At 36.1% G+C, this 22,391-nt stretch overlaps 1 protein-coding gene across 1 annotated transcript in view; it reads left to right on the top strand.

Moving 5' to 3' along the window:
• Window positions 1-22,391, top strand: part of FAF1 (Fas associated factor 1) — a 172,689-nt gene that overhangs the window by 34,548 nt on the left and 115,750 nt on the right. Inside the window, exons 3-7 of the mRNA XM_086463159.1 lie at window positions 1,254-1,300; window positions 4,269-4,477; window positions 7,816-7,907; window positions 8,271-8,359; window positions 16,480-16,585. Of these exons, the coding sequence (XP_086319285.1) occupies window positions 1,254-1,300; window positions 4,269-4,477; window positions 7,816-7,907; window positions 8,271-8,359; window positions 16,480-16,585 (543 nt within the window). The remainder of the gene's footprint in view (window positions 1-1,253; window positions 1,301-4,268; window positions 4,478-7,815; window positions 7,908-8,270; window positions 8,360-16,479; window positions 16,586-22,391) is intronic.

Raw genomic sequence — 22,391 nt, 5'->3', positions numbered from 1 at the left:
TCTTCTAACAACAATAATCAGAACAAAGTGTAATCAGCTGAGGAGTAAAATGTGTAAGTCATCTTCACCCCCTCACATAGTATCACTTTCACTGCCTCTCAATTCTGAAAAATCCTAGCAGTGAGATTATTTTAAAACACTTTTTTGGTAGTATAAAGCAGTTTGAAATAAGTTGTCTTCTAAATACTGTTGAAGAGAGTCTTATTTGCTTTCCTAGTTTTTCCCTCATCCTGACTTACATATAATTTCAAAGTTTATGCAAACTTCTATATCATTAGATGTGGTGGAACTGCATTAAAACTTTCCGCAACATAGAATGGAGCAGTACTGTAATAGGCTGAGAAGATGATTTTGTCAGAAGTGGGGTTTTGAATTAGTAAATGGGGTATGTTGTGGCTGCCTTAAAAATAATGTATTTTAATATGAGGTAGAATTCATTAGGATGTATTTATAGGTAATAACTGTAATTTCAAATAAGACTGAATCTGAATGCAACTTGTACTTCCACAGCTATAAGTAATATTTGGTTTAGTCTGATGGTCTGGACAGCATGGGATGGTATTTGACCACATAAACCTTACTTAAAAAATACTTTTTCCACTTGAAGATTGTTTGACTTTTGTGGGTAGACGTTTCTGTGATTCCCTGGCACATGAGGACACTTAAGAGGCTAGATGCTATTTGTGTGTGTGAGCTAGAAGCAGGTTGTCTGGAAGGTGTAGGTGTGATGGAGGCATGTGTGCTGTTGGGTGGCTGTTTGCATCGACTTCAGCAATTCGTGAATGCATCACGCTTGCAACATGCAGTATATGTGCAGCAGTGCAGGTTTGTGCAGGTCTGATACTTCTAGGAAACAGTAGATTTTCTGTGTATGTGCTGTCTGGTTGCCTCGTCTGTGCACAGTTAGTTAGCTCGATGTATTTGAAAGCAATATGTTCACTGTATGGATGTACCAACTGTACGAATTATTAAATTTACTGAGCATGGGCCATGCAGTTTATTCCCATGATTTCTGCCTGGGAAATGCATCGCATGCATATAGCAGTCTGAGCTTCAGTTCGTGTTTGTTTTCACTTAGATATGGTTTTTAGTTTATGCAATTACTTTAATAACAGTATTGTTTCCCAAGAATTTTCACTGGATGAAGAACAATTTATGGCATATTTTAAAGCAAGTTAATCACTCTTTAAAACGTATTATAGAAGTTCTGATTTTTTTGTGTGCTTGACTCAAAATCTGTTTTCTCTTTTCAGGCAGCTATAAATGGTGTAATACCACAAGAAAATGGCATTCTACAAAGGTAAGTGCAGAATACTGGAGTAGTACACACAGAGAATGATGCTGGGTAATAGTTACATTTTTTGTTCCTGAATCCTAAGAAGATGATGTATTTCTCCTTTTAAAGAAGTTTCTGGAGCCCCAAAGTCTATTACTGGCAAAGCTGATTTAGTGTTCAGTTTTTCCCCTACTGATGGAGGACCAGCTTGAACACTTATTCAAATTAGTTAATTTTTATTTTTAATTCATTGGCTGTTGGGTTGTTCTGTGCAGGGCTGTCTCTTTACTAAGTCTGGATTCTGGTGTGTTTTCTTGGATGTCAAGACTCGGTTTCTTTGTTTGTTGTTTTGTTGTTTTGGTTTGTTTTGGTTTTTGGCAAAGATTAAAAAATTTGCAAGGCAAACGCACAGATATTCCTGAGTAAGTATTTTCTTTTTGCTTATGCGTTTTTAAAGGTATTGATATTCCCTGACCCCAGCCAAAAATGTTTGTATTTTTGTAGGTTGGGTTTTTTGTTTTTTTTTTTTAAATTGAATTACAGACAACAGATACTGTGTTAGATAAAGTAAGGTTGCTCACTTCTAAAAGTAGCTTTACTGATTTTCTTTCAGCTTCTGAATTAAATTTTGGCTTGTATACTGATGCCTGGATATCTTGAAGTCACTGAAGCGTGAGCTTCTAAGTGCTGATGAGGCAATTGAAAATGGCAGACAGGAATTGAGCTACTTGAGAGAGACAGTAAAATAGTGTTTAAAATTTTGTTTAGAAAAATACTCAATGTACTATTTTAAGAAGTTTATTTTAATGATGGAAAAAGATGCATAACGTAGGTAAAGTGGTGTTTTGGCATCTCTCTCAATACTTACTGAAGCTATCATTAAATAGAGTTAATTTTTGATTCAGGATAAAACCCTATTTGCTCAGTAAAGTTGGCAGTTGTTTATTTACCCTGAGGCCTGCCTAGTCCATTTGAGATCAAGTCTTGGTTGTGTTGAGCACTCTTTCTACCTATGTTAATAAGTCCTGGTATTCAAAATACCAGAATGTTTGGAACCATTTGGTCAGTGGAAGGAGCTGGGGAGTAGATATGTCTGACTTGGATTACAAGATGGCCCAGTGTCCACTTAACGGCTTTCTTCTACGCTAATTTATTAATTTTTAGAAATGTTTAGACAGTCAAATGTGTTTCAAATACTTTTTTCTTTTTCTTCCGCCCTTCCAGTGGAAGTGGTTTAAAAGGAGGCTCAGAAGACTTAGAAGCCTGGTTTCCAGTGGTTTTCAGATGAGGCTTACTTTACTGATGTGTGTGTCTCTGTGTTACATTAGAGGTTGCCAGTCAGATATGTAGGATGACTTTTGTGGTGGAATCAAATAGAATTAGTACAAGTGGATTTGAAGTTAGCTAAGTAATTGAAGGGAGAGGGGGAAATTGTTTTATAATTCAGTTGTGGTTTTTTTTTTTTTTTTTAAAAAAAACAGTCTTGAGAATCAGGATATTCATTGCTTCTTGGGTCTGTTATAGACCCAACTGATTATAGTACTTCATTCATAATTGGCCATCAGATTTAAGACAATAACATATCACTCTGTATTTATACTTTTTTAAATCCTGAAAATAAGACTCTTTCCTGTGCTCTTTAGACCTGCGAACTGGGTCTTTGACCTTTGAGCGTGGGTCTTTGAGTGTGGTCTTTGTAGCTGAGAATTCATCCTTGTGAGCCTGCTGAGAGAAGTGAGGGAGCCCCTTGTGTTACAAGCATAACGTGTTTTTCTTTTTCAAATGTGGAAGGCACAATGATGGGATTTGCAATAGCTGTGTATAATTTCTACAGTTCTGTGACATGCATGCCATCCATGTTTATGCTTTTTTAAGTTCAGGCCTCCTCTAGATGACAGATTTGCCTTGCTATAAGAAGCGTTCCCGTTGAGAGATCTTCAAGAAGGGCAGAATGCATTTTCCAAATAAGTTCTATTTAAGAATGGAAATTAGACAACTTACATCTCAGCATTTCCTAAATCCTTTTTTGCTCTTCTTCCATTCTTTCAGTGCATACATTTTTTTTTAGCCTGCATCCTGTAACTGCTCAGGACAGATAATCTTCCTGATAAGAATATCCACAAGGCATAGCTCTAGGTGTACTGTATGAAGTTTCTTGCCTTCCAAATTTAATTTCTGTACGTCATGGGGTTTTTTTTGGCCTGGAGTAATATTCCTTAAATTTAATGTTTTATTGTTTCTAATCCCAGTTACATGCTTCTAGTGGAGAGGCTCACTGAGGAATATGAAGTGCTTCTGGGTAGTGAGGGTTTCCCAGTTTATTCTGACCTGTAATGCTGTATGTATCATTGAGCCAGCTATGGAGACATCCTTATGTGAATGTCCAGGAGGCTTGAAGGATTTTGAATTTAAATTTAGAATTCAGCATTGCATTACTGTTGTACTTCTAGGTATTTTTTGCACTATGTACCTCATTATCGTAACTTATTTACCTTAAGTATATGACTATTTTCATATCTGACTTGTTTTCCACTAATTTGATATTGGAAAATACCAATCCACGTGCAGTATTTTAAGCTTTATTTCTTATTCTCATTTCCATTTGATACTAGCTCAAAGATGTAGAAAGCTGGTTGTTGCCATGGTGCGAATTTTTATATGGTCGCAGCAGTCCTGGAACAGGAAATAATCCTTCTCAAGCTAATTCTGATATTAATTACGTAGTGAACTTCGGACTAAATAGCTTAATTGATTGTCTGTCATCTAAGCTGTTCTCCTATAGCATGTCTGAGTCCCTGAAATATTAATAGTGCTGATATGAAAGTTATTTTCTAATTATTAGTAAAACAGTATTTTCAAATATGACAGTGTGGTTTATTCAAGAGCTGTGTGCTCTGGACCATAGTGAGTGAATACTGATCCTTTTGCTTTGCTAACTTTTATTTAAACATATCAAGCTGTTCTGTTTAAACCTTATCTGCATATCTTTCAGCGAGTATGGTGGAGAGACTTTACATGGACCAGCGTATGGCCCCACAAGTCATTCTACAGCAGCTTCTTCAACTCCTTCCTCATCCTCAGCGTTTCGCCATGTAGTGCCATCTAGACAAATAGTGGAAAGACAACCTCGAATGCTTGACTTCAGGGTTGAGTACAGAGACAGAAATGTGGATGTAGTACTTGAAGACAGCTCCACAGTTGGTAAGGATTTGTAAAAATGAACTGAAAAGTGTTGTGGTAAAACGGTTAAAACAAAAACAAACAAAAAAGACCTGACCCCAAAAATCCAAATCCTAAAAAAAGACAAAGCAAAACAAAACCCCTCAGAAAAGAAAAAAAATCACCCAGAAAATGCAGCCTCCACAGCTACTAACTGTTTTCAAATCTCTTTGCAGCTTTATAAAAGCAAAATTTCACTAATCCGTTGTAAAGGTTAGTGATCTATCAAATATTTATTTTGAAATCTAGTTTTCTTATGAACTTGCTTCAGAAACAAAATGGAGATTACTGATTAAGTTGAGGCATGAAAATGTAATTTGGGGTAGGATTAGCGTAGATGCAGTCTACTAATAAGCAGATGATCTTGGCATTTCCTTTTCGAATATGTATGGAATATCGTTCTGTGCAGGATTAGTGACAAGATTAGAGGAATTCTTTCCAGCATGAAAAGTATTATTACATTCTTTTTTTTCCAATTTTTATTTGACTCTTTTGTGCAAATTAAGCTTTCTTTTATCAGTTTTATTGTCTTTATCCTAAACACGATATATTTAGGAATAGTATGTTAGAAATATGCTATTGTTAGTATTGCAGAGCATGTTATTTTTTACATTCCCTGAGTGAGAGTCAGGTTGCTTTTGGTAAAGAAGAAGGGTTGGGGTATGTTTGGGGTTTTTTGTTTGTTTGCTTGTTTTTCGTTTTTAGTGAAGACTCTATACAGATCAAAATTAAGAACTACATCAACGAATGGTTGATCCAAAAAAATTTCAATGCTGCAGCCGTATGTCTGCGTTGAAATTTTGAAATGGAAACTTTGATCCTTATTTGCCTTCTTAGAATTCGATTTGGTATTGGCTCGTGCCACCTAGTGGTGATTCGTTTGAATTCGTGATTAGTTTGAATTCTTGATTGGTGTTGCATGTTTGCTGCTGCACTGCACTGAGCTACATCCATGCAAAGCAGATAAAAAAGTGTGATCAAATCAGAATTTTGTAGCCGTAGTACTTTGTTTTTCCTTTTCTTATTAACTTCTTTCAGGTATAAATGATTAAGCTGTAGGGCAGAAGGCAGTCTATATCTTGCCATATAAAGATTGAGGGCAGCTATGTGTTTAAAGTCATGAGAGAACTGATTAAGGGAAATTAGAATTTCAACCGTGGACTTGAAGAAAGAAGATTTTTGGCTTTTCAGGGATCTGCTTAGCAGGATCCAATGGGAGACTGCCCTGGAGGGCAAAGGGGCCCAATAGAGCTAGTTGATCTTCAAGGACAACCTCTTCAAAGCACAAGTACAGTTCCTTCCAACTTGCAGAAAAAGGAGCAAGCATGGCAGAAGGCCAGCACAGAAGAACAAAGACTTTCTGACTAAGCTAAATGTGAAAAGAAAGTACACAGAAGGTGGAAGATAGTGATGGGCTACCCAGGAAGAATACAGAGATGTTGCCAATGTATGCAGGTTTGGAGTTAAGAAGACCAAAGCTCAGGTGGAGTTGAAACCACTGAGGGATTAGAAGGACTTCTGTAAGTACATCAGCATGAAAAGAAAGGCTAAGGAAAACGTGAGCCTACTGTTCAATGGTGATTGTTGAACTTGGTCCATGGGAAGCTTATGGAGAAAATCTTACTGGAAGCTCTTTTTGAGCACAGGAAAGAAAAGAAGGTGGTTTGGAACAGCAAGCATGGATTCGCTAAGGGCAAATTGTTCCCTATCAGTGTTATTTGCTGTTTATGATTTGGTGACTGACTCTCTGAACAAGGGGAGAATGGTGGATGTCACTTTGACTTTAGTAAGTGTTCTTATAGTCATGTTGTTAAGATAAGGACTGGATAAGTGGGCTGATAAGGTAGGTAGGTAATTGCCTGGACTGTTGGGCTCAAAATCTGACTGGTGAACAGTTACTAGTTGAGGGGTATCCCTCAGGGGTTGATTCTGGGGCCAGTGTTGCTTAATATCTTTAATAAAAACCTTGTTGTTAAGATGAGCGCTCTTATCAAATTGACAAAGAATACCAGATCAGAGAAAGTGGCAGATATTCTGGAGGGCAAGGCTGCTATTTAGAGGGCCCTTGACAGCCTGGAGAAATGGGCTGACAGGAGCCTTGTGAAGTTCAAAGCTGAAGTCCTGCATCTGGGATAGGATAACTCCATGTCATCCCATCTGATGACTGGCTGAGGGCTGACAGGCTAGAAAGCAACTTTATAAAAAAAAGGGATCTAGGGGTGCATTAGCACTGCACGCTTGCAGTGAAGAAGGCCAGCCAAGTCCTAGGCTGTGTTAGCATAGTGGATCCAGGGAAATAATTATTCCCCTCTTCAGCACTTTCAAAACTGTATCTGGAGCACTGCATCCAATTTTGAGGACTCCAGTACAAGAAAGTTGTTGGCATTCTGTAGTGAGTCCAGCAGAGGCCAGCAAGATAGTCAGGGCACTGGAGCACATGGCAACATAGGAAGGGAGGCACAGAGAACTGCATTTGTTCAGCCTGGGAAAGAGAAGGGGAGAGGTAGAGACCTTACCTCTGTCTACAGCTACCTGCTGGAAGGACACAGAGAAGATGGAGCCAGACTTTTCTTGGAGGTGCACAATAATAAGATGAGAGGCAATGGACACAATTTGCAATGTTGAAAATTCCCGTTAGATGAAAGAATTTTTTTCTTTTTTTTAGTTGTGAGAGTGGTGAAGTGCTGGAATAGATTGGCCAGAGAAGTTGTCAAACTTTGATCCTTAGAAGTGTTCAAGAGTCAGCCGAACAAATCTTTGACTAAACTGGTTTAATTAGACCTTTGAGCTGGGCCTGGGCTAGATGAGCTCCTGAGGTACCTTCCAGCCTGAATTATTTTATGACTGTAATAACTACAGGGAGAAGAGAGCATCGAAATGTGCAAAACATTGAAAAAGCTGTCAGAGCAGTTAAATTATATGAACAGTTCTTTGGGTCAGGACTATCGATACTGGAATTCGGTATCAAAAATATGCACCCTCTTTATTGCTGGCAAAGTCCGTTGCTACAGATAGCATGCATCTGCGAATGTCTGTCTAGCATACGCAGTGTAGAACTATTCAAATATATGTCCAAATTGTCAAATCCTCATGTGATTCTCCAGTAATTCATGCTTTATGTGTTGGGTTTTTTCTTTCTTTTTTTTTGTAGCTTCATTTGTCTGTTACTGTTTGAAGTGTATGTTACGAGGGTAACTGGAATAAAAATGGTTTTCATAATAAATTTTTCCTTGCTCTTGTTTTTTAACTGTAACTCAGTACTGTTTGAAATAAAGTAGTAAGTGTGTATATTTTAAATATTTTCTTTGTTTTCTCTCTAGGAGATATCAAACGTATTCTAGAAAATGAACTTCAGATTCCTGCATCTAAAATGCTTTTAAAAGGGTGGAAGACTGGAGATGTAGATGATAGTGTAAGTTTTCAACTGTGTTTTCAGTTAACTGAATTCAGAGCTTCAAACCGAGCATCTGTGGGTGGGGATTACAATGCAAGAACTGTGAGTTTCAAACAACATTAGATGTCTTGGGTGGCATACAAGGAATTCTTAAACTAAAACATTGCAAAAGAAAAATAGGACAAATCACTTTAGTTTGTGTTTGTTTCTATACATAACATGACCCACCTACAAAAAAGGATGTAATGAAGTTAACAGTAAGTATCTTTCGAAACAAAATATTTGGTGGTATTGTAAATAAGCATCACTAATTAAAAGAAATAAAATAATATGTCAGAATTGGTGAATGTTTTTTATTTATAATGATTTTTCTCCCCTCAGACTGTTTTAAAAACTCTACACTTGCCAAAAAATAATAGTCTTTATGTTCTAACACCTGACCTGCCTCCTTCTTCTTCAAGTCATTCTGGGTAAGTCTTTTGGCCATAAATTCTTCTTGTATGATTTGGTTTTATACAATTTTTATGAAGCCACATGTATCCTTGCAGGAATCTGCAATCAGTAAATACAAAGCATTTTCGCTGCTGTACTGAGTGTTGGGACAACGTACCTCAGCACCTTGTTGTTGGAAAGAAGCTGGTTAAGTTCTTTTAAAACCTTTGTGTGGTACATAGACCACTTAGGTATATACAGAATTATTCATGTCCCAGATGCAACGACTTTAATTTAACAAAAGTCTAGTCCCTATGGAAATGAGAGCTAGCCTTTCCTAAGTTACTGCATTACGTTGCGTCATTTAATGTAAACTTGTATAAGTCATCGCCAGCAGATCAGAATTTTCTTCCTGCAATGTTTGTAACATTACTTTAATCTTACCTTCTTGGGCTTTTAAAACGTACATAGATAGGCTGAGTAATTAATTTCCTCTAACTGAGCAGGATATCTTTTATTAGTGATTTGAATACTCAAAATTAACAGTGAGTGTTCGTATGTCAGTGAATATTGCTGAGGCTCGAAAATGTTATTTTATAGAAAATGGAATCTTTACTTTTATAAAGTAATTTGTAATTACTTCGATTACTTTCCCTTTCTCAAAGGCAGACCTGTATGCGCTCTTTACCAGGAGCACACGAATTTTGTTGGGTAGTCGCTAGAGGGTGCCCAGTACTTGAGCTGGGAGAGCAGCGCTGCTCTGGCTGCCGAGCAAGCCGGGAGGGCTGCAACTGGAACGGGTCAAACGGCAGCATCGTTAGACTAGAGTGCTTTGAGTAGGCTGAAAAGGGACTTGGTTTTCTGCCCTTGTAATCCATAGGAGAATATTCTGCAAATGCAGTTTGGTATTACTGGTGAAGGAAATTCTTTGACAATCAATAGAAAGAAGTAACTGGTTTCCTAATGACTAAAAGTACTACATATATTACTAAAAGCTACTTGTGCATGTCACCGTGTAGTCCGTGGAGAAAATAAGAATGCTGATATGAATTATAAAAATACTAACAATAAAGAAAAGAAGCATTAAGAGGAGGAATAGTGACAGTGGAACAGAGGGAGCAGAGTGTTAGTGAGCTCTGTGAGCTGTATGTGCTCTGTGTGTGCAAACAGGAGCTGTAGTTGTGTGTGAGGACAATAAGCCATTGTACTTAAGCAGCTAATTGAAGGATGGTGAAAATACTGTGGAAAACCACTGTAGATACTAATTGTTTGGTTTGTTTTTTTTAAAATCCATTTCCAATTTTGAAATTTTCTACCCAAATATCACCCTGTATATTGTAATTTGAATGTCTTTGATTCTGGAAAGAAAACTGTGGTCTGCAGAATGTTGTTTATTGCAACTGCAATAAACTATATAACAACAAACTGTTTAAAAACAGTTCTTAGGCTTTTTTATTGGATGAATATTTTAAAAGAACTTTACTTGTTAGTAAAATCAAAGTGGTTGTTACCCTTGCAGTTTATACTTGTTTCGTAGTCGAGATTAGTTCTGGATATTTTTAAGATAAAGTTGGTAGCTTTGGGATAGCAAATGATGATTAATTAGTGGCTATTTAAACAAGGATAATTTGAAGACTAGATCATCTCCCTGAAGTCATAAATTCTAGATGAAAGGGGAGGCTTGCCTCCAATTAAAGCATCAATGCAGATCAAAACACATCTAATTGAAGCAATGTACCAAACCCAGTTACACTGTTTACTGCCTACTGTTAGGTCAGTTATTATTCAGATTAGTTTATTACCCACAATTTTTAAAAGCATCATGCTCACATCTATTATTAATGGATGTTAAGGAACTTTGCCTCTTACTTTGAGTTCATCTGTCATTTTCTTCAAATAACTTCTATTTTGAACTAGAGATAAATAGTCGTGATTTGAATATCTCCAGAAAGTGATATTTGAAAAGACTGAGATTTCAGTACATGACATTTTATGTATATGCCCTTCTTAAAAGGAGCAATCTGGTCACAGCTCTATAAACTCCAATTTGTGCCAGTTCTTGACACTCAGGGAGAACAGTGTCTGAAGCATCCTTTTCCAATGTATTGGTACATAGGCATTGAAGTTTATTGTGACAGACTGAATGGGCTTAACCCAGAACTGACTTAAAACTAATATCTAAATGTAATGGGCAAGTGATCCTGCAGCTAAACAAGCAAAAATCTCCTAGGGTATCTTTGTTCATCAGTGGCACATCTAAAGCTTTTATAGGTAATAGAAAGCCAGTGAATTACTACTGCATGCTAGTAAATTGAGATGTAAAGATTAAATTTAAATGTCAAATACCACCTGTAGGGTTACATGCCCTGCTTCCATAATTTCAGTTGGCAAAGCCATACTTATCCATGTGTGATATCTGGAAGAATAACGTGTTCTGTGAGCTGTGGACATAATGAAACCTGATTTCTAGTGAATTCCTGCCTCATCCCAGTGGCTGCAGTATCTCAGCCCTCTCCCTCCATGCTTCCCATGATCTCACCTACCTCTGACACTGCCTCCACTTCTTCCCATGTATTTTGTAGCACCTATGCCATTTTTTCCCCCACTGCATAGCTTGCCCTGCCTCTGTTCTGCAGCTGAGAGCCAAATAATATCGAAGGAAAGGAGACTTCATGTGCTGTAGGTCTTTCTGTAATCATTGGCTAGAAGTTAGCTGGATGGAGTATAAAAGTACTGTGCTTGTACTGCAGCCTTTTACTAAGGTGGGTAGTAATTTGGGTCCCTCTCCTCTACCCAGCTGTTTCTCCACGCGCAGTCTTTGAAATCTTTATGACACTGTTAGGTGTCCTTGAAACTAATGAATATGTTCAAAAGTTACCGGCTGGGACAGGTGGGTGAGGAAAACGTGATTTCCTTTAGAAAGCAGTCTTCAAAGGAAAGGTGCCAAAGAATGTCCATCATTTAATCGTCCAAGGGGAAGAGAGATCCCTTGCACTGACTTTGTCAGATTAGATTCTTCACTTCCTCAGAGTGACTTTGCTTCCCTTTGTTGCTGTGGGTGCTTCTTGAAAGCCAGCAATACCCAGTTCAGGGAAAAGGGTTTTGGAGAATGTGATAGAGGGGAGCATCAAAGGTGTAGGTGTGCAAGTCTGGCCACGGAACTAGATCATCCTGATCGTGTCTCCTTTCTATCTTGCATGTTCTGGGAGGCACTTTTTCTCAATTTTTTTTTCAGTCGTCACTTTAATGGGTATAATGTATTTTGTATTTATGCTTTTTTGCTAAATAGCTGAAAGTCTTAGGTACTTTATTATACCTGATGAATCACTGGAAGGTTCAGAACAGTTAAAGCTGTTTGACCAGGTGCATACCTTGGTGATTATTACAAATGATGTGTTTTTACTAAGCAATTGTAATTTATTTAAGAAATGTAATCATCTGTGTGGACAGGAATTAAAGAAAGCCCCGTATTTGACATAATGGGTCAATATATTGCTGAGTGCGTGTGCGTTAGATTATTGCAGAGGAGTGGTGATCGTGGCATGATGTCTTACACGCTCTCAACTGTAGCAGAGTTAATTAAGAACGATGTAACCTGCAACTTCAATTATTAGTATTGTCTGTTTAGCTGGACAGGAGCAGTGCCTTGCTTAGTTGCTTTGAAAGCTTCAATAAGAATGGTAAGATTAATGTTTTATTTTCACATCTGCTCATGAGACAGTTTAAAAATCCTGAAGTTTAAAATGCAATAGAATGTAAACAAAAGGGCTTCTGCTCATTTACATGTTAGCCAGATTTGCTAACTGATTGCTGTTTGAACCTAATCTACCACCGCCTGCTGCATTAGCTACAACAAACATTACATTTACATACTGATTCCTTATTTTGTTTTAATGTAAATAATCTGTAATTACAGTAAATTTGGACTTCTGTTGACATGAGCTTGTATAAATCTGTAAGTTTAAAATGGAAATGTTAATTACCTTGTGTCATACCTATTTGTATAAAATTCAGAGATTTTGGGGGAATCTCCATGTGACTGAGAAAGATATTGCCTAATGGGAAATGCTGAATGTATTTCATAACAACTTACAGAAGTGAAATTAAAAGGAGCATTTGCTGATAGTTGATTAAGGATATACTTTTGGTTTCAGAGCTTAAAATATGACTAAAATTTCAAAGGAAAATGTTATTAAGAAGCAAAGCATTACATCAGAAATTAAAGCATTAAGGCAGTCACTTAACAATAGATGCAACCAATCTTTCATATATTGATACAGAATAGAAAAGCAGTAAAAATGGAAGCTTAAAATATAATAAATATCTATACTAATACCATCTTGCTTCAGCATTGTGTAGAATGATTGAAAAATTGCTGTCCCCTAAGATGAGCATTATTTTCAGTCACACTTTTTTTTTTTGTTAAAAATTGTTAATTTATTAGTCATGTGGTTTATAAATTGTGTTGAATTGGAATTTGGATGGAGTAGCCGGTGAATAAACTCTTTCCAGACTCAATTAAGAGTTTTGATATTTTGAGTTCAGTGATAAAATTCTTGCAACTTCCGCTGCTTGAAATCTGAGTTTGAGAGGAGCATTTTTGTTTGCATATTGTAGAGTTTCAACATCAGCTAAATCCTGGGCCATCAGTAAGGTTTCTGTCCATTGTGATGATGCTGATAACCAATGCTATATAAGCAATCCATGTGAAATCCTAAACTGATCCAAGTCTTTCTTGCTAGAACTGTTCAGAGCGATGACTGTGCTCAGGTCTATTTTCCTGGGTCTGTTCTTGGATTTCTTTTTTGTGTGTAGGCAGAGTTCCTCTAATGGAAGACTGGTGCCCAAAAATACCATCAAGTTCCCTTGCCTCCTGTGCTGAATAGTGAATGCATAATCACTCAGCTGAGGAAGAAAAAAGTAATAGCAGTATATAACCTATCAGCAAATGCTTTTAAAATCTAGGGATTACAGTAGGGGGAAAATGGTGCTGATAAGAGTGGCCTACTTTAATCCTATTTCTAGAATTTGATTTTCTTCCCACTAATTAATTCTCAGATGAATTAAATTCTGTTAGCACTGATGGCAAACCTGGGGTTTGGCCCTGATTTTTTTTTTTTTTTTTTTTCTTTTTCTTTTAATGCAGATGTTTAATTTGGAAGATTGTAGCCAACTGATAACATTTACAGGAAAATGAAACTGCTTCAAACACTGAAGCCAAAATTTTAGACATGTGCATTGTGTTCAAAGTCAGTCTTCTCAATACGGTTATGTGCAGCTAAAAAGAAATAAAACTAAGCTTCAGCTTACTGTCAATGAGAAGTCTCCTTTAAATACACTTCTTTTGTATATTTGATCGTAGCCTTAATGGCTGAAAATACAATTTTAGGGCAAGGTGTGTCTTGGAAGCAGAGTTCTATTGGCACAAATAATTTGGGGTAATCTGCATCCCTAGTTGCTGGAGGAAATTAATATGGGAGGGGACTGGCATCACTGATTGTACAGCTATGTGTTCAAATAAACCCAGTCCCACACAGGGGTGTTGGTAAGCGTAGGAAGTCATTGGCACAAACTGCCCATCAGATATGCCATCCATTCTCTTCCCGTATATGCTCCAGTACTTATGGCTGTCAGACCAGATGAAATTTTGATACAGGAACTCAAAGGGTTGAGTCAGTTGACCACGGCATTTCTGTGTAAGCAGAAGTAATATTCCTCGTTATATTATTTTTCTGAAGAAAAGGTGAATAATTAACCATGCATTTTAATTGTAACACTTTCAAAACCAATTTTTTCCTAAATTTCTTCAAGCTTTTTTTTTTTTGTAGGTGGCTTAATTTTCAGCCTCTTCTTGACTATATTTGGCTATGAATATGTATTGAGAATTTGCTTGTTAAGAACATTCAGCTTGTGTTGTTTAGAAATCCAAAAAGTAGAGGTGTCACAATTGTTAGCTACTTCAAAAATTGAGGCTTTTAATTTTAAAGCACTTAATTTAAATTAGCTGTGTTTTGAAGAGTATTTTTTTCCTTTTATTAAATACTCTCTGCTATCACATCCAGATGAAATAGAGAAGTGGAAAACCTTTCCTACAAGCAGATGCTTTTTATTAGCATGCTGTATTTTAGCTAGAACCGAATTGTGTGTATCATGCATACCTTGAGAGACTGAGGGTTTGATCGAACAAACCTTGAGAGACTGAGGGTTTGATCGAACAAAGCTGTTTCATTCTATGTTTACATCAATTACCGAAGGAAAACGTGTCGTGTTATCAGTTAGCATCTACGGATTTTCAGATAGCTTTAACAGAGCCTTCTGTGATTCTGCATGGAATCCAGAGCCATTCACATATGCTGTAGTTAATGTTTTCAGAGCAATTAAATATGTCGTTCGCCTCCAGTCTTTTCTGAAAACAAATAAAAAATCAGAATCTGAAAAAGCACAGCAGGATATTTTAGTTGCTACTGAACATTTGCCAAAAGAAAATATGGTTATGGCGATGCTAAACTTACTGTTAACAATCAAAATAGAATTACCTTTGAAAACAGGCATACAGCTTTTCAGGCCTTTTTTTTTTTTTTTTTTTTTTTTTTCCCCTCTTTTGAAGGACTGTTAAGTATTTTAGATTTTTTTTTTTAGTCCTTTTCTTACAAGATTTTGTGACAAGTGCAGCTAAATTCATGTTCAGCATAGATGACTTCCGTTACATTTGTAGTGTCTCTCATACACTTGATCATACCTAGCACTGACAATGAGTTAAATTTATCTTCCATATTACAGAACCATAAAAGACGAGAAATAGAACTTTGCGATTTTGTTTTGTAGTATGTGATTATTAGTTTTAAGATGTCACAGAATCCAAATTAAGTTGCTGAGTGAAGATATTTTTGCAAGGTAATTTTTCTTGAGAAGTTAAATCAAATCGTGCATCTCTTGCGAAAGCATCCAGTGAGTATTGCATGGGTTACTTGCCATTGGAGCAGCAAAACTGCAGATCAGTAATTCCAGCAGAAGTTAAAACTAACAAATCAGGTCTCAAATAATCTAGCACTCTTTCTTGTCATCTTGTATCTTAAGATACAGCTGTGCTTATCTGCATACAGAATTTTCCCTCTATTGCTAAGATGAATGGCATGTTGAAGTGTCATGGAACAGTGAAGATGTGAAAGAACAGACACCCCACACCCGCCCCCCCCAAGTTTGTCATTCTTTTAAGAGTATGTGATAAGAAAAAAAAAAAAAATCAAATAAGCACAATTTAATTCCACATGCTACTGAACAGGTCAAGTCTGCATGAATATGGTTTAGAAATCCAAGCTATGTTACAGTGTTGCTGCAGTTTTGTAGCCTGTATAAGGTTGTACACAGCTGTAATTGCTGTGTCTGTGACAAATGTCCTGCCTTCTACTTTGAAAAGTAGATAGCTGCATGACTTTGTACCTAATTAAGCATCCAGATGTGTTGCTACCAGGAAAATCACAAAAACTCCTCAAGTTTGTGACAACATGAACATGAAGTTGACCTATTTAAAAAAATTTAAAATACAGATTAATTTCATATGATTTAAATGAACATTAAAACACCTTTAAACAATTTGAGCAGAACTAACTTTTCTAAGTGCTCAATACCCACATGAGAAATTTTGCTGTGGTTAGTTGTCCCGTTCTTATTAGCTGGGTTTATGTGCTTTGAATGAAACTAAGTGGAAGAATTTCTGTTTGGTTTATGCTTCAGGTAACCGTAGAGAAGTGAGAGCATGCTTTGCCTTGTTCTGCTTACCATCAGTTTTTAATGTGCATTGTAGCTTGATATTTTGTCTGGTCATCAATATGCTTACAAGCCTGGTATTAATGGCATTATGAGTGCTAAATATACCCAATGTTTGTGAAGATAATGTGACTCTCTCAATTTCGAGAATACTTAACATTAGAAGAGCTTTAAAGGCTGCAGTCACCTTCTTAAGGAAGGAGTTTGGGAATGGCCTTTGGTCATTCTCAGCATGCTTCCTTGCATTTAAGAGTGAAAAGAGAGATGATGATGTTGTGCCTGGACTTGTCCATGTAGAGTTTAGGGTACCCTGGGGTTTTTGCATCTAACTGTAAAACAAGCTATAACATGCTTATATCTGATTTTCTTGTTTTTCTTTCAACCATTTCAGGGCCCTGCAGGAGTCATTAAATCAAAACTTCATGCTGATTGTCACCCATCGAGAAGTCCAGCGGGAGTACAACCTCAACTTCTCAGGAAGCAGTACCATTCAGGAGGTGAGTGCTGTTTCACAGCTGAAGAATAAATGTAGCTCATTATAGCTAATGCCAGCTTTGTTAAAGAGTGTTTACATGGTCTTGATGGATATTCCTTTATTTTATTAGGGGTTTTTTTTTGGTTTAATCAACTGGATCATCAAGATTGCTGTAATTTGATTAAAGAACTTGGCCTAAAAAAGGTTTTCTATCAAATGATACAGAAAAAATGTGGTTTTTTGTATTGTAGTAGCAAAATATATGAACAGTGTTTACTGAGTTAGTCTAGAGTGATGAGGAAAGGCAGTTATTTAAAGACATTTTATCTTTAAACCCCTTGAAGTTCCCTGTGTCTTCCCTTCTTTTAACCAGCTCCATCTCCATTTTGTAGGCACCTATACTGTTACTGGTTGCTATCATAGTACTGTAATTCTTACTGCCTTAGTAGCCAAATGGTTTTGTATATAATGGGTGTCACTGCCATTCTGTAGAATGGCCAGCAAGGGGTGATATTGTAGAGATCTTCATCAGAATTAAGTCCTATAGGAACAGATATCTCTAATGTGATTCTCGGCTCTCTGAATTCAGAACAAGCAGACCTTGCATATTTTTAAAACTTCTTTCTAAAGCCAAAGGTTCTTGTCTAGTGCTCTGTGGTATGTCTAATGCCAGATGTTTTGGTTGTTATTTTCCACATAACCTGCTAACTTCTGGAAACATCACAAATAATCTAGAAATGTGAATCTTCAGAATTCACATTACAAATATTAAGATTAAATGTTTGCTTTTCAAATTAAATGTATGTTTGCTATTGGTCTGACACTTCTCTCAATCTTTTAGGGTTGAACAGATTTTATTGAAGTTTTTCATGCCACATGCTTACATTGCAGACAGTTATTTTAAATTCCGTAATATTAGCTATAGGAGGAGCAATATCTCATATAACAATGAAAAATGGTCATTAACTGTTTTCATTGTGAATTCTATTATTCTTAAGCTGTAAAGATTCTGACCTTTCCCCTGCATGAAAGCCTGTTTGCTACTTTCCGTATTATAGTAAGTTCTAGTTTTGGGTTTTTTTAGTTAATAATATAAATAAACAAATATACTTGCATCACTTTGTTTTTTGAGAGGCCACACTGACTCTTTACGGTTAAAAATAATTGGAATATTTATGGAAATAAATGATCAGAGTATTTGTTTTTAATTTTAAAAAGGTGAGATTCTAAAAGAAAACACGTACATACATATTTGGTTTTTACCTATGCTGTATCAATTACTAATTTGCTGGCGGATCTTACCCGGCTTAAAGGAACCAGAAAGCTGTGACAGTGCAAGGGAATCTAGGCTGGTTTTACATGCACTGAAGTTTTCTTATTTGTTGGTAATGGCAGGTTACAGTCAACGTGTTAAAAGAAAGTTGACATAATTTAAAAGTCAAGTTACAGTTTTCCCCATTAAATACCCAAGCTCCAAATAAACCCTACCACCCCATAACCAGCATGAGCATCAAACCTTTCTTTGCCCTCTGTCTTGTATGTAAGTATTACATCCAATAGAGTGTATAAAATTATGAAGACCATTTCAGAGGCTAAAATGAAAAGAGAGCTCCAGACCTGCTTGTGCAGATAATGCTGAACAGGTGAATATCTCTGTGCAAAGTCCCATGGAAATCACTGGGGATTTGGCTGAGGTAAAAGGGTTGGTGAACATTTGTCTAATTATGGAAAACAAGCACTGTTTTGTATGTTAACTCTCTAATGGCTTTTTAATTTTTTTTTCTTTTAGCATAGAGTGAGCGTGTGACAAATGGTTGATGAATCTGGTTATTCTGTGTGATTTGGAGGAATTGGTGGTATCTTTCATTCTCTTCTTTCCCTTGTCTCTCTCCTGTTCAGGGACTGTTTGATTTTTGTTGTTGTTCACTCTCTTGTTCACACTTTAACGAATTAATAGTTTACTTTCCGTCTGGTGTATTTTTGTAATCGTGGAAAAGCTCCATGTGAGTTGCAGTTCCCAACCACAAGAGGGCAGGAAGGACTATTCAATTATTACCTAAAAATGCCGTTCAGTGTTTTCAAATTAGCTTCTGGTATATTAACAAAAAGGAGTATAATGGCCAAGTTATTGTTTGATTTACAGATAATTGGCATATTGCAGGGAGGAGACTTAATTTCATCCTTTTAAATTAAACAGGGAGATTTAAAAAGACATAAAATATTCATTAATGTTCAGTGATTATAAAGCAGTGGCATATATTTATTCTACCTTTATTACTGTTTCGATGGGAAAATACTGCAAATATTTCAGAAATCGACTTGGCCATACTGACAAGTTGAAATGTTTAAGCAGTGTTAATGCAATCTACTCACACATTATATCCTATGCAGAAAGATTCAAAATGACTACATCAATTATTAAAAGAAATATTTAAAATTCTATAAATGTTCTACTGCTTGCCACAGTTGGGTGCAACTGTCTTTCCAGGGCTAGTTTAGTTTGTTGTTATAGTACTACTGCGAATTTTAAGGAATAGATACTTTTTCCAAGTGTCTCAAAAAAACCACAACAAACCAACCACCACACCAAAAACCTAACCCCATCATCCTTTCAAAACTGTCCTAAATATTTTACAATAGATTAAATGCAAAATCCAGTGAGCTTTCAGCTGTGCTTTCCTAAACTACTATTGCTTCAGTTCTGTGTCATCTTTTTTTATTTAGAAGGCATGTTTAGTAGTAAATGATACTTGGATGAAGCGTTATTACAAAGAAATCTTGGTGTTTAATGGGGAAACAGCCTGACAGAAAAGTCTCTGAGACAAGCCTGCCTGAAGCTATAGTGCTCGTGTCTGCTTTCAGCATTTCTTGATATTAATGCAGTAGTTGGATTTTGGATGATACTTGAGAATGTTTTATCTACATCTCCAACTGTTTACATATTAAGATTTAATTTCTCAGTTTAAAAAATATAAGTTACATTCAGTTATATTGCTGTGGGATTATGAGCCTATAGGGAATCTTCAGATATTAAATAAAAAATTAAACAGCGTTTGTCCAAATTTTTTTATATTAGATTTTTTTTTTTTTTTTGGTGCATTGAGCAGGACAGTTGTTAAATTGGAAAGTTAATGATAACATGTTGGTCTAAATTGCAAATTAATCTGTATCACAGGTTTCTCATGTCTGCTTGTTTTTGTAAAATGGCAGTATTAAATTAATTCTGGGCAGATACTGTTCTGGGAAATATAATGGTTACTTTTTTCCGTGATCCACATTTTAAAGTGGAAATTATGTTTTGTGTCGGTTTGGAGACTGTAAATTAATAAATTTCCAATGTATTATATGGTTAAATAAGGATAGTTCCAACAAATTGAACTGCTAATACAAGACTAAAAGTAGTTTTCTGTCTGAATACTTGTTCTTTATTCTGCTAAGATAATTTGTAGATACTATCCGTAATTGGACTCAGAGAATTTTTTAACTTTCGATTTGAGAAGCTATGTGCTCAATTATTACAAAGCATTGCCACATTCTACATAATTTGTTTCCTGTCTATTCTTACCAACTTGTTCACATTTAGAAATGAATGTTTCATCTACTTTTCATTTTTGCAAGTTGTAGTTGTATTATTTAACGGAAACGAAGGACAGCCCTTTTCAGAGAGGGAAATATTTAAGCGTTTCATGGAAGGCAAGTTTGCCTTCTCACCCTGGAGTAGACAAACTAATTTCTGAATAACTTCTTGAATTTGAGTTCTTGTCACAATAGCATGCATCAGACGTTTTGTTGTTCTAGTCAGTCACATAGGGGAAAAAAAAAATAAAAAATTTTAAACAAACTGGAGAACTGTTAAAAACAAGGAGTTTGTTTGCGTTCGTCTGTTTTACTGGTGGTGTAGACTTTGAAGCCTTTTTGTGATTCCTGTGTGCAGGATTACAGAAGTATCCAGTGTACACAAGCTGTGGCTAAAGGGTGGACGAGTTAAATATGCAGAAACCTCTGGCCTCTTGCAGACTCGTGATTTTATTTTATAACTGCTGGAGATTCCAGTTGAGAATACTAGGTAAAGCATGTACCGGGCACTGTAATTCCTAGTAAAACATAAAATCTGTGCAAACAATGCAAAGAAGATGGGTCCCTAAATACTGGCTGCTTCTGCATAGCTGCATCTGCTCTTTATTCCGTTCCTTTAGCCAATAACCTCATCAGAGGCTAGCTGCTTAGCATCCCTGTCACCTGTGATAGGTAATATATTTGTTCTTTGTTCCCTATAGACTTACTGGCTAAAGTGGAATATGAAAAGCAATGTATCCAATAGCACTCCAGGCAGGAGGAGGAACTATTTGTGCATACAACTGCTTGGGCTGAGATAAACTATAAATTCTGTGTTGACAGACCCTAATGACAGTTTGAAGTCCTTTGTGATGAATTTTTAGAAACTTTTTTGATAAGTGGATGAATGTGAAACAAGATACAAAACCACCATTTATAAATGTGCAGGCAGAAACTTTATTTGAAAGGCCTAAATAAATGTAATATGTAGATGTAGGTAAGCAGATGAATTACCTTCAGCATGCAGAAAAATAATCCAGCTGAAGGTCTTCTACGTTTTTCAGATCTCATTTTTGGTACGTGTACAAAATATTTTCAAGCCAATTTTGTTGAGTGAGATTATCCACAATAAAGGTCAGACATTGGCATGGAGACATGCGATGTATATATAAGTAATGTTCCTCTTAATGTTGTAGCTGAGTAATTACGATAAAATACATTTGCAAGAGATCAGAATATGGACATTCCCAAATATGGGTACAAACATTAACAGTTTCAGAAATAGTTGTGTTATATTTTGAGGGTTTTTTTACTTGCTTTAAAATTGTTGGAAACTATTCTTGTGGTAATAAAAATCCGTAACACTTTTTGATATGTAACAGGAGGTACACAAACATTCTACACTATTGTTCAATTATTCTTAGTATCAGAGAAGCTAGTAAAATACTTTGTTGCTATACTGATTGTACTCAAGAGGCATCTATTCTTTTTGTGACATTTAAATATTTTGTTTGCTTTTAAAGAAATCTATCATGTAAAAGTTATATTCAATGTGTAGTGAGTCATAACAAGAGTATACATAATTTAAACATCTATCACTGTGATAGCCTCAGTGTTCTACAGTGGTAAATGAGTACCAGCTACCAAGCTAGGTTTTGACTTTTTAAACAAGGAGGGGAAAATCTATTCTCAATCAACTTCTTGAATTGTTTTTTTGCCTTCCTTTTGAAGAAAACCAGCACATTGCTAAACTAAAATGTATTTGCTGAAAGAAATCCTTGATAAACTTTTTGTAAACGGTCATGTGTTGGGAATTATATGAAAAGGAAGTAAAAATACCTTTTGTGTACCTGTTCAGAAGTGATAGCTTTATTAGGCACTTAAAATATCTTAATATCTGGCTGTAGGGATCTATTTCAAAGAGATCATACTGGTAAAGGAATATAACTATTTTTCTTTTTATGCAACAGAAACGGCAATAAGATATAAAGGAAGGGCACTCTTCTACTTTAGTATTAATTATGAAGCTTAATATATTCCTGACAGAATATGTTTCATAACCTGTAATTTGATTTTGTGGGTTTGAATGTGCATATCATTAAAGAAACGATCTTCAGTTATCAAAAACTAGTAAACATGGAGATTTTTATATGCAAGAAAAGGCAGAGAGTAAATAATTGCACTGGTGACCAATACTGTAATAATCCTGTTTTACAATATGCACTTGACAGGTTGTAATAGTGCTAATTGAAGAGACTAATTCACACTTGCTT

Source organism: Leptosomus discolor, chromosome 3, assembly GCF_034619465.1.
Source record: "Leptosomus discolor isolate bLepDis1 chromosome 3, bLepDis1.hap2, whole genome shotgun sequence".
Taxonomy (NCBI): domain Eukaryota; kingdom Metazoa; phylum Chordata; class Aves; order Leptosomiformes; family Leptosomidae; genus Leptosomus; species Leptosomus discolor.
Note: the sequence above shows the minus strand (reverse complement) of the source record. Positions and strands in the feature narration are given on the sequence as shown.